Consider the following 12,938-nt stretch of genomic DNA (forward strand, 5'->3'; position numbering starts at 1 on the left):
ACGCTTCCTCCTTGGAGCGGTCTCCTCCTTCGATGAATCAGAATCTTTAGCAGAGTAAGGTCCAGAAAAGTATCGATCTTCAGGGATATGGGCCAAGCCACGAATTTATTGGGGTTGCCGCCCTTGTCCTTCTCCTTGATGTGAGAGCCCATTTCCTCCAATGTTAGAGTACGAGGGCATCCTATATGGAGGATTGGTGGTTGATGGGATCACGATAGTAGAAAACTCATGCCCAGCGGGTCGAGAATTTAGCGGTGCCTACAGTGATTGGAATTGGGGATTTTCCCCTATGAGGGGATCTAGGATTGGGGTATTCGTCCTTAGCAGAGGATTTTGGATCAGGGAATTCGTCCCTTGAATTTGAGTCTCAGTCACAACCGCGGGAGCTCCTCCTCCGTGGGTGGCATAGGTCGAGTGTGGAGGGATCTCCACAGTGGACGACGGGTTGGAATCGTTAGCTCCATTGTTATTTCTACTCTGTGTGCTCACCATATTTACTTTTTCACCATGAAAATGTTTGCTAACCACTCCGGATACTTGATTTCCTTGATAATCCCTGCTTTGAGCAACTTTTCGACTTCTTCATCTATTGCCTTTTGCCTCTCCGGGGCAAAGTTTCTTCTTTTTTGCTTGACCGGCTTTTTGTTGGGGTTGACGTCCAAACTATGCATTGCTATGGACTCATGCATTCCAGGCATGTCTCTTGGACTCCAGGAAAAGTTATCTTTGTACTCCCGGAGCATGGACACTAGTTCTTCTCTAAAGGACTCTTCGAGTCCTGACCCAATTTTCACCTTTCTGTTAGGACTACTTTCATCAACCTGGACTTCCTCTGTTTCAACCGCTGCCTCAATTTTTGCTTGTTCTTTGATTGAGACCATTTGATGAATTCGGGCATCGGAGTTCTTCTTCAAGTAGGAGCTAACTTGTTCCGATCCTTTGTCTTTGGTTGCTTGCATGGTAGGACAAGTTTGGTCTAGGACCTGATTTGCTTTGTCGACTACCATGACTTGGTTTCTTGTCAGCTCTTCTGAACTTGGTATGTTTGCTTCTGGATCCGGATTTGATTAGATGAATTGTACTTCTTTTGTTGTTTATTCCCTTGGTCGGGGTCGGTGCTTCTTGATACTTTGCTGTTTGCGAAGGACTGTGGCCTTCCTTTTGTTATCCTGGTGGGTTTCTTCCATGATTAACCCCTGGCTGTAGCATGTTTTAGCAACTCCATAATCTCCTTTTATTTCTCCGACTCCTGTCGGGGTTGGGAACTTGACTTTGAGATGGCAGATTGAAGTTATCGCTTGCATCATAGTTAAAGTTGACCTTCCAATGATTTCATTGAAGGATGAAGGAGTGTTGATGACATAAAATTTGATGACATGAGTTACTTGGTTAGGAGCCGTTCCAAAAATTACAGGTAGGTATAAAGTCCCCTGGATCGAGACTAGATTATGTCCAAACCCATAGAGTGGGTCCTCCCGACAATCATTTGAGCGAACACTCCCTAACTGCATTCGATCCACTATGTGTTTGAAGAGAATATTTACCTAGGAGCCATTGTCTATCAGCATTCTTCTTACTTCATTATCAAAGATGTCCAAGGTGATAACTAAAGCTGCATTGTGGTGGGGGTTGACTCCTTCATAGTCCTTACTGCTGAAGGATATTACCAAATCTTGGAGTGATTGTATTGAGAGCACTTCTTCTCCAACGTCCGGGCTTCGTGGTGGGGAGTGGGAGCCTCCTAGGGCCACATTAACTATGTTCTTTCCTCTCTTCTGCCCCTCTCCTCTGTTGTTGCTGCCCCGGACCAAGTACTTGTTCAGGTTTCATTTCTTTACTTGGTCCTCGATGAAGTACTTGAGTGATAAGCAGTTCTCCGTCTTGTGGCCATGTGTCTCGTGATAATCGCACTGCCAATTGTAAGGTCTGCTCTCCGGAGGAGTTTGCATTGGCTTCGGAGGATAGTAGAAAGGCTTTTCTTTTATCTCCTTCAAGATTTCCTCCCGAATCATGTTGAGAGCCAGAAGAGTCCAGTGTGGCTCCTACTTTGGCTCCCGGGACTACTTTGTGGGTCCTGGATCGCTCTTGGACTCCGGCTTGGGACCGAGCCTTTGAAAAACTGGAGTTGCTTGTCTTTCTTGGTTCTGCTGGCTTTGCTTGAATTTCTTGTCCTGATGGTAACCCCCTTTCGGTCGGTCATCAGAATTCTTACTCCTAGATCCCCCGTTCCGGGTCATCCTCATTGCTTGGAGTACATCAGTTTCCTTTATGAATCTGGCAGCCATGGAGTAGGTTGTTGCTAGACTTTGTGGCTCCTTATTGATCAGTTCTACTATGTATCTTTCATTATGCTCTGGATCTAAGTTTCTCCTGAAGATGCTCAGAGCTTCGCGCTCGTCCAAGCTCAAAATCTTGTTGATTGCTTCCTGCAACCGGCGCATATAGGCTGAGAGGGACTCATTGTCATGCTGTCGGATGGTTTCCAGGTGACACATATACATCTCATATGTCTTGTTTGCTTGGAACCTCCTAAGGAATGTTGCGCGGAACTCCTTCCAACTGTGAATGCTTCGGGAGGGGATCCTGCTGAACCATCTCTGGGCCCCTCCCTTAAGAGTTAATGCGAAGAACCGAGACTTTGTCAAATCATTGTAGTAGTATATTTGCGCAATATATTCAAAGTAATTCAAGTGTTCTTCTGGGTCTCCCAGACCATCAAAAGAATCGAAATTGTAGTGTCTCAGGTCCCGCTACCGGGGAATAGTCTTCAAGGAGTGGCCGAAAGGAGTTAAAGTTTCCCCAATCACTACAAAAATCTGGTCAATAGACATCGATTTCTGGCCGATGTCTATGTTATTTCTTAACCGATGTTGATATCGGTAATGTCTATTCTAGACATCGGTCATACACCAATATCTTTTACCCCATTAGACATCGATTTCATTCTGAAAAACTGATGTCTATCTGGCCAATTAAACATCACTTTGGCCTAATGTCTATATAGGTCGTAAACATCATTTACACTCACAAAACTGATTTGTATTTTATTGATATGTATTTTATTGATAGACATCAATTTTTACACAATAAAAGTGATGTATATTTAATTATTACACTACTTACACAATAAAAAAAATACTTTTGGACCAAAATAACCAAAAATGAATTCAATATTAACAAAAAATATTCCAATATTATCATTCTCACATTAGTGAGTAAAATAAATATAACTTGCATATTCCTATTCTATTAAAATCAAATTGTTAATATATTAATCCGTAAAACTGTTTGGAGCTTGAATTATAGTTTTCAGTTGTTGAACATGCTCAGGAGGGAGGAGGGAGAGATGCCGGAGATCCACTCGTTTCATCGTATACATCTTTGACTCTTTGACTATATACTCCTGATAGAGCAAACAGCATAGCTTAGGAACAAACTTTATGAAACAGTATATAATCCTATGGTATTAAAGTAACAGATGAAATAGACATGCAAAAAAATTGGTAATTGCATATGGGAGGGAGGAATCAATTAAGTATGAAAGATTTCACAACCACACTGCAAATCAAAGATGTCAAAGATGTCTACCTATCTATTAATATAGAGTAATCTACAGAATACATTTAAGTAGTTAAAGCAATTTTTAAGTTTCATACATTGCTAACAGGTGAAGCCAGATAAAGAAAATTTTCTGCATTCAAAAATTTAATGACAAGTAAAAATATATAAGAGTCAGAGAGATAAGTAATAAGATTACAAATAAACTTCAAACACAAGCAATAACCTTCTGTAATTTTATTCCAATTCATCACCAAACAAACAAACAAAAAAAACTCATGTATAATCAATCTAAAGAATAAATGACAAAATATTGCAGGTTAAGATATTCTGATCAAAATCAATTAATACACGCTATTTAAGCCTTATTTGCCTAAAAAAGTAATAGCTTAAAATTAAAGTCTTGTACATCCTTTACCTAAAAAAGGTATGAAATCAAATTAAAATTTTAAAATTATTTCCTCTATGATTGTCAATCCTTGTAAGAAGTGTATTGGTTTAGCATTTTGCATCTATCTAGCTTCTAAAAGATAGATACAGTTTCATTTGTTTAACTATATAGAATGTTTAGTATCATATGGTACCTTCTAAAATCACTAAAGGATGCAAGCATTGTAAACGTCTATATTAAGTCTTTGGTACATGACCTTCCTCGGCTTTCTTAATTGACAAGAAATATTTTAAAACACTGCATTCCTAGGAGTTTTTTTTGTCTGTGCTCAAAGTATTTTTTACTTGATATGTTACACCTGACTTTCACCGATAATATATAATCCTGGTCATCCCTTCCACAAACACCCTTTCATAGTGGAGAAAGTTTGCTTACCAGTGTTCAGTTCAACAACAAAACAAGAACAAGAGTCGTCCTTCTCTGGTTAATCTGGTTCACGTCTTCGTGTAAGATATCTACAGAAACTGCAGTTAAACGACTCCCATTATTTGCCAGTGCACCAGTACAAGACATCTCCTTAAAATACAACAGAGACTTCACAGGTTCAAGATTATAAAGACAACCACAAATCATAGAAACATTTTGCATACATGTTAATAAGAGCAATATGCACGATTAGAGGTGAAGAAAAATGGATGTTTAAATCTACTCTAATGATCACTGAAATTTGCTTCAAAACTTGGCTGAAAAACCAGAAAATAAACAACATGAATTGTTAGCTAAAAACTGAAGAAAGACTTATAACAGAGGTATAGTCATATGTGTATCTTTTTAGCAGTCTTGTTAGATATATATATGCATACTAGGAAGAGTAACTGAACATCGTTACATTTCAATTCCAGAAATCGAGCTCACTTTTTGCGCTCTGCTTCAGCCTGCATCTCCATAGCTCTCTTCATACCAGGTGGAGTAATATCCCCCAGAGAAAAAAAGGGCGGATAATGAGCTTTGTGACAAGTCGCATTGTTCCTTCTCAAGAAGTATAAATGTAACAGTTCACAAATCAACAACTAAAATACTTACTTATCTCATATCCAAGGCATTTCAGGCCCCAGTGTCGATAAATTTTTGGTACCTCATTAATAAATTAAAAGCACTATTTGACTTGTCACTTCGTATAGAATCCACATCCGAAGCAAAAACTAGTTCTCCTTTATGTTCTTTAAGAATTGTAACATAAATAGTTTCACATAAATCATTGAAGTAAGAATTATACCTTAACATAGAGAACTCCATTAATAAAGATGCTAGCATTATCCTTGGTGACAACATTCTTATTTAAATATGAGTAAGAGATTCGATAAACAAAAGGGACCAGGAGGTGAATTCCAGAAGTGAGAGTTTGCATATATATTTTGAATCTCTCAGTCACAAATGTTTTTTATCTTGCAAGATCTCAATATTCCAGTTCACTGGTTTTTTAAACTCATACCTAACGACAAATTAGGTGCATAACTTAAATATCATCTTTATATCTTCAGCATATCTACAATTACAAATGAATGCAACTAATAACACATTACACAAAGTTTAATCAGAACATAATGTTAGGTATTATTGCATCTACATACTAGTTAATAGTTATTGATTAAGAAATTAAAAAAAAATGTACCTAAAATAACAGCCACAACCACAACCAACTGACAAAGTTCTTGTAAATCAAATTCAAAATAATTAGGATATAACAAATAAATCCAAGTAAATTAAAACAGCAAATTTAAGAAATTAGGGTTTCTTTTAAAAAAAACCCAATTTAAGAAATTAGGGTTTTGTTTTTTAAACAACCCCAAATTAAAGCTTACCAATTTCATCAGAGAATACTTTAGAAATATCATAGGGACCCTATTCATACTTAAAACTTACCAGTTTGGACACGAGCAAAGGAGATACGAGAGAAGTGGTAATGGTGAGTACGACAGCGCTGAGGTAAGTAGAGAAGAGATGGTGGTGATTTGTGGTGGAGAGAGGGACAGAGGGAGAGAGAGAGAGAGATAATTGAGATGAGAGTTTTGACAGTAATTGGTACGAAAGGGGAGGGGAAATTTTGACAATATTTCACGAGGGGAAAATAAATTAAAGCATCGCTGATTTTTTAAGGCAATTTTAGACATCAGTTTCTAAATAATCGATGTATTCAACTATCAAGACATCTGAAAAATACGGAATGATGTTATTATCTCTTTTAACATCAGTGACATTAGAAACCGATATCTAATGTGTTATGTCTATTCAACTTTTTACTGTAGTGAATTTCTACTCCCAAGTCTTTGTCCATTTTCCTTTGCAATTCATAGATCATATGTCATCTTCGTCATCAGAAATCAGCTCCGGAGTAGGATCCCTCCGGGTTCTCTTGGTCCTAGACTTGGCCAGTAGTTTTTCTTCTTCTAACTATATTCTTCTCTGGATCTTTAGTTCGAGCTTTGCTTCTTCTTCCTTTCTGATTTGCTCCCGCATTTTTTCTAGCCTTTTTTGCTTGGCTGCTTTTGTTTCTTTCTTATTTCCCGGATCCTTTTTGTTCTTCTTCCCCTTTGCTCCAATTCGGTCAAAGACGGATCTCTTAGATTGTTGGGAGTCCCAAGACTCCTCCGATTCTTCCTCAAGTTCGGCTTCTTCCTGGATCCGGGCTTGCTCCTACCTATAGAGCCGGATTGCTTCTGTCAGCTCATCACTAGTGAGGTTGGCCATATGCTCCTCAGCCACCGGGACATTAGTGTACTTGTATTGGTTCAGCTCAATAAGGCTCCTGGCATCCCGAGTGTTGACAACCCTCTCCATGACTGGAGTGTGTTGCAATGGTTGCTCCTGGAATATTTCTTGGTTGGCTCCCGGGTCATGAGCCTGGGAGTGGTCCGGCTCCTAGACCTGAGTACTAGCAGAGGGTCTTCCAGAAGTATGCTTTCCTGCTCTTGTCATTGTCTCAAAAGTACCACAACAACTAACAAAAGTTTCTAACTAACAATATCGATCTAAGGTTGCTTTTTTAAACTTGCAAAAACTATCCAGAATAATGATAAACAGCTTTCTGGGATTAGTTCAAACAATTTTCTGGGACTAGTTGACAATATGATAGAATAAGTGTAGCGGGGTTTTAGAACAAAAAGACGATAGGCAAACTAAAGCAAACTCGGGGTTCTAAAACAATAGAAACTAGCGATGGCACACACAAATGAGGCATAAATCAACGAAATGAGGCTCACACAAACGTGGCCTAAAACAACGAGCGCACACAAACGTGGCTTAAATAAACAACATTCATATTTATGAGAGAGTTTGGTTGCTTGGGTTCTTACAAGTTAAAGAAATGGACTCTTTCAAGAGCTTGATGATGAAATTGAATCTAGGGGCATCGAGACTCAAGGATGTTCGACCACTCCTAGTGGCGGCGCTGTGCCTTCGACGCCGTGCCTGGATCTTTCACCGTTGTAGAGTTGTAGCTGTCGTGGGGCTCCTACAAAACAACACCGGAAGGGGTTTGGGTCCCGCGGCGCTTCCGGTTGAGATTAAGAACTCGATTTTGGGAAAGATGAAGATAGAAAGGAATGTAAGGTGGTTGTGTGTGTACATGAGTGTGAGAGAGTGATTAATACCAAAACCTTTCCTCCTTGGGCAGCCCAATGGTAGGGTTTAGGGGTTGGTACCTTTTAATCATAGTCGTCGGTTCTAGATTTGGAGGACACCTGACTGGAGTGGATGTTTTACACGTGTCAGGATTGGTTGAGAAATGTTTAGAGGATCTTCTGACACGTGTCTTGATTATTCCAATGATTGATGAGTGACAGTTGTCCCTATCATGTGTTTCGGCATTTGCCTCACGTGCTGGGACTTCCTACGGTTGGGTTTGCGGAACTGGACCAGTTATGACTAACAGTGTGTGGGACTGGACTGAGTTATCAAATAATAGTCCTTAGATTTTAAACTGTCATTCGAGTCCTAGACTCATAAATATGAAAAATTGCAACAAACAAATGGCATGCCCCTTTGTTATGTCTCTCTTTTAAATAAAACAAATGGAGGACTGTAGTGCTATCCTTTTTGGTGCTCAGCTAGCTCGAAAATATTGTGTCAAAAAGGTTATTTTACAAACCTATCGTGAAGTTATCATTACTAAGCTCAAAAAAATCTCAACTTAATTCTGGAATTCTCAAATTAGAATTGTATTTGTTGGTCTCAGGTTAACAGGAATGGCAATTATGTTTGCCCTTACCTTGCTAGTTTTACGCCTTTCAGTGTTGAACAAATTTGGGGGAATTATTGTCTTGAATATGTTTCGGTGTTGAGCAATTTTTTCCTTCCAAAAATGGTGCATTATAACAACTCTAAATTATCCCCAGCTGATCATTAATAGCTTGCGCATTGCAACTCTATACTACAGAAGCAAGCTATATATAACAACAAATTCTTCTTTGTAGAAAGTGCAATATACAAATAATGAGTAGATGCAGTGAATTTCAGACTGAAATCAGTGAATCTTGTTGAGCCTTTATACAAACTTCATCATTCTCAGATTTTTGACAAACGACGGATGAAGATAATGTTTGATAATCCGGAGTGTGACGAGAGAATTCCGATAACATTTGAACCACTTCCCTCATTGTTGGCCTTTGGATGCTATTGTCTTGGATGCAGAGCATGGATATAAAAAATAAATGCATTGCTTCTTCTTGTGGCACCATCGTTAGTCTCTTATCAAATATTTGATTAGCTTGCTCTTTACGGAAATTTGTCGTAATTTTCACCCATTGAACAATGTCAACACCATCCCCGAAATCTCCCACAGGGCGACGACCAGTGATAAGTTCCAGGAGGACAACTCCGAAGCTATAAACGTCGCTCTTCTCATCCACTCTTAAGGTGTATGCGTATTCTGCAATTTTAATCATATCAAAGATGAATCAATGTACTAACAAATCTTGTACATGTTATACAAGTGATTCTTCGGTTTTCTCTGTTCTAGAGGGCTTTACAGTTCAGATGTATGAAGTGTAAGTGACAGTGGGCACATCAGTCACCTTTCTCGATAACCGACATTGTACCTTTAGACATTTATCCCATGTCAGATTCTGTCAGATAAGCCAATCAGATTTTCTATTCACAAAAAATTGGACCCCACTATTCATTCAGGGGGGCTAAGATCTGATGTGTTTACCTTGGTGAAAACTAGAGTTACAATCGGGTCCAACTAACTTATAGTTCTGATAATCATTCATCTCAAGTTGGTGCATGTTTAATGCATTTACTTGCAACTTATATTTATGTGTAAGTGGCCAATATTCCTTAAATGAAACATTATGATTGAAGACTAGTTGTTTGGAATCAGTTGCTATGTCCTTTTTAAAAAAACTAGTTTTCATGTTGTTTCTAACTATATCTATTAGCATTTGATAAGCATGTTATGAATAATTGTTAGTCTTTAAGTACCTATATATTGAGATACAAACATGTGGAAAGCAACTTAAACAACAATAGTAGATATATGAATATAATGCAGCATTTTGTATGTACCTGGAGCAATGTAACCATAAGAACCAGCAATTGCAGACATGCTCTCAGTAGCACCACCATCAATAAGATACTTTGCTAATCCAAAATCTGCAACATGAGCTTCATAGCTAGAATTCAGCAATATATTGTTTGATTTTACGTCGCGGTGAAGAATTAATGGTGAACAATCATGGTGAAGATAACACAATCCTTTAGCAGCTTCGACAGCTACTTTGTACCTCAAATGCCAGCCCAGGATTCCATTTTTTTTGCCATGCAAAGCCTCTCCCAAGCTACCATTTCTCATGTACTCGTAAACAAGCAAATTCATCTCTTTGTTTGTGCAAAAAGCAAGTAATTTAACAATGTTTCTGTGTCGAATATTGCCTAATGTACGAATCTCAGCTTTAAATCCATGATCATGGCTGTTTGCACCAAATCCTACTAGCTTTTTTACTGCAATTTCGACCCCATTTGGCATTTTACCATGGTACACAATGCCAGCTCCTCCTCTGCCTATAACATTTCCATCTTTTAAGCATTCCACAACATCGAAAACTGTGAAATCAAGCTTTTGGAATGCTGTCATTTTCCAAGAATAAGAGCCACCTTTTTTGCATGACCAAGCCTTGAACATTGCTGCAACTGCAAAAACTAGAGAGCAAAGCAGTAGGCCTAGCGCAAGTATTAGCTTGAAGCTTCCATGGGATGTTCCAGCTTGACTTGTGATATCAGTAACATTACATGGATTGTTTAAAAAAGATCCACAAAGTTGAGGATTACCCGCAAATGAGGAAGCATTAAAGAATGAAAATTGACCTAATTCAGGTAATTTACCTGAGAGATCATTGAAGGAAAAATCAGCTGTGGTGAGGCTTTTCATGGAGCCAATAGATTTAGGAATGGTCTCACTAAAGTGATTTCTTGATAAGTTCAAGTAGTTAAGAATGCGAAAATTTGACACTTGAGTAGGAATTGGACCAGAAAGGTTGTTTTGGCTCAAGTCTAGGTAAGTCAAGTGAAAGCAATTTCCAATTTCTGGTGGGATTTCTGAAGAAAAAGAATTCAACTTGAGATCAAGCTTTGATAGATGTCGGAGTTCACCAAATGAGGAAGGAATTGGACCAATGAACATGTTTCCATCAAGTTGAATGATTTGGAGAGATGAAAATATTGAAAGAGAAGTTGGTAAAGAACCTGAAATTTGATTGTTTGATAGATTCAGCTGTTCGATTTTTGATGGACTTCTGGAGGCGTTTCCATTATCGAATAATGTTCCAGACAAGTAATTGTTTTGCAACTCAACTAAATTCAGCTGAGGCAAGTAAAGGAAGCCATTTGGAATGCTACTATTCAAGTAATTATCCCCCAACCTCACCCTAACAAGGGTTGTGCATGTGCCTAACCCCTCCGGTATCGATCCAAAGAGAAAATTTTGAAGCAAAATCAAGATTGTGAGCCGTTTGGAAGCACATAAATCTGAAGGAATTGTTCCAGTGAGTTTGTTTGTAGATAAATCAACCTCTTTTAGCCTCCTGTTCTGACCTAAATTCTGAGGTATTATGCCTGTGAAGTTGTTCATCCACAGCCCTAGAACCTCCAAATTGGAGTAGTCTGCAATAAAATCTGGAATTGACCCATGTAATTTGTTCATAAAAAGATTCAGAAGCTTGAGCTTTTGTAGGTGAATGAATTCGTATGGAATTTCCCCGGTTAATACATTGGCTGAAAGATCAAGATTAACCAAGTTTGTCAAATTTCCAAGATGCTTTGGAATTGTACCTGACAAGGCATTGATGTGTAGAAAAAGTGTGTCAAGTAACTTCAAGCTTCCCAACTGAGGAGGAATGGGACCATCCAATCCACAAGAAGAAAGATCCATATGGACTAGATTAACCAAGTTGCCAAACACCTTTGGGATTCCACCATCAAACTCATTGTAATATCCCAAGTATATTTCTTTTAATTTGGTCAAATATCCCAACTCAGTTGGAATTTTTCCATGGAGATCATTGCCTGCAAGAGATAAGTACTCGAGCCCAATCAAACTCCCATAACTTTTCGGGATCTTTCCAAAGAAATAGTTTCCTCCCAAGTCTAAATATTTGAGTTTCTTGAGACTTGAAATCTTATGTGGCAGTGGAGAAGTAAAATTATTGTTGTAAACATCAAGGACTTCCAAGTTCTCAAGTTTTGAGTAATCCCAATCCAATCTCCCACTAAACACATTATTCGATATTCTTAAAATTCGAAGGCTACTCAAGTTGGATACCCTGATTTCTCCAGTGAAGTTGTTTCCATCAAGTGAGAGCTCAGTGAGCATGTCAAGACTTGAAACAATAGGGGAAACAGAGCCACCAAGGCTCATATTCGACAATTCAAGAGCAATGACTCTCTCTTTATGGCATTTGACTCCAACCCATGAACAAAATGAGCTTGGTTTCGAAGAATGCCATGTATCTAACATTGGAGAAGTGAACTCAAAGCCTTGTTTAAGTGTAATTAGAGCATGGAAGTCATTGTTTACAGAGGATGATACAGAGGTACTTGCAGTAGATAAGAGTGTTAGTACCAAAAAAGGGACAATGTTTAGTTGAAAATATCTCATGGCACATGAGTATGATGGACTTTGAGAAGAAACAAGGATTTCTAAGTGTTTGGATGGTAATGTGGCTTCTAGAAAAGGAATGAAAAGTTGAAATATGAGAAACTTCAAGTGTGTAGAGGCTTAATAAATCAAACATCTCCAAGAACAAAAGATATCTTCAAGTTCAAGGAAGAAGCTAAGCCTCTCCTTTAATCTTCATTGCTTTTCCTTTCTAATATTTCTTCTTCGTTCCTAGTCATAATTAAGAAGATTATGAATAAATTTATAAAACTGAATGGTAAGTGAAGAGCAAAGTGAGGGAAAATTAGAAAAAAGAAGAAGAGAAATTTAAAGTTCAGATGAGAGGAAAAAAAGTAAAGGCTATTCTTCTCTCTTTTTCTTTTCATTTCTTTCTTTATATTCATATGTCAAAAACACCCTTTAGCTTTAATTAAAGTTGGCTCATTAATTTGAATGCAAGAGGGCAGAAATCAACTTTCAGTAATGGTGAGCCAGATATATGATAATCATTTCAGGACTATGGAAATTTATACTACATTTATACATACAAGAAGAAAAGAAAAAGGTCTATGAGTAAGCTATATATACTCATTGATTGCCAACTATTGCAAAGTCATTTTCTGTCACTGACTTCTAAATCTGATAATGACTCTGCATGGGGATCTGAAGAAAAAAAATAGAAATCTTGGCTTTTTAAAAAGCAACATTAAGGATTATTTCATTACATCATTTGTACAGGAAGTGATATTAGAATGTGATATATATTAAGCACATTTTTATTTGCTAAGCACATATTTTATGTGATTTTATTTACGAAAACAGTCTCTCTACTCGGGA

The 12,938-nt window shown here is 38.0% G+C and overlaps 1 protein-coding gene and 1 long non-coding RNA gene across 5 annotated transcripts; both read right to left on the bottom strand.

Annotated features, from left to right (window-relative positions):
• Nucleotides 1–3,152: 3,152 nt before the first annotated feature.
• On the bottom strand, nucleotides 3,153–6,088 carry LOC141667054 (uncharacterized). 4 transcript variants are annotated; one of them, XR_012552463.1, is made up of 4 exons: nucleotides 5,873–6,088; nucleotides 4,865–4,978; nucleotides 4,385–4,473; nucleotides 3,153–3,403 (listed from the first exon to the last, which is right to left on the bottom strand). It is a non-coding gene; the product is annotated as an uncharacterized LOC141667054 (long non-coding RNA). The 4 variants fall into 4 exon arrangements; XR_012552460.1 differs by lacking the exon at nucleotides 5,873–6,088 and adding an exon at nucleotides 4,600–4,692 and having other exon boundaries at nucleotides 4,865–5,866; XR_012552461.1 differs by lacking the exon at nucleotides 5,873–6,088 and adding an exon at nucleotides 4,600–4,692 and having other exon boundaries at nucleotides 4,839–5,866.
• A 2,173-nt stretch (nucleotides 6,089–8,261) lies between these two features.
• On the bottom strand, nucleotides 8,262–12,462 carry LOC141667062 (uncharacterized). Its single transcript, XM_074473407.1, has 2 exons — nucleotides 9,515–12,462; nucleotides 8,262–8,876 (listed from the first exon to the last, which is right to left on the bottom strand). The coding sequence occupies exons 1-2, from the start codon at nucleotides 12,099–12,101 to the stop codon at nucleotides 8,461–8,463; spliced, it is 3,003 nt and encodes a 1,000-aa protein (XP_074329508.1). The 5' UTR covers nucleotides 12,102–12,462; the 3' UTR covers nucleotides 8,262–8,460.
• Between the last annotated feature and the right edge of the window lie 476 nt (nucleotides 12,463–12,938).

This window comes from Apium graveolens, chromosome 1 (assembly GCF_009905375.1).
Source record: "Apium graveolens cultivar Ventura chromosome 1, ASM990537v1, whole genome shotgun sequence".
Lineage (NCBI taxonomy): Eukaryota > Viridiplantae > Streptophyta > Magnoliopsida > Apiales > Apiaceae > Apium > Apium graveolens.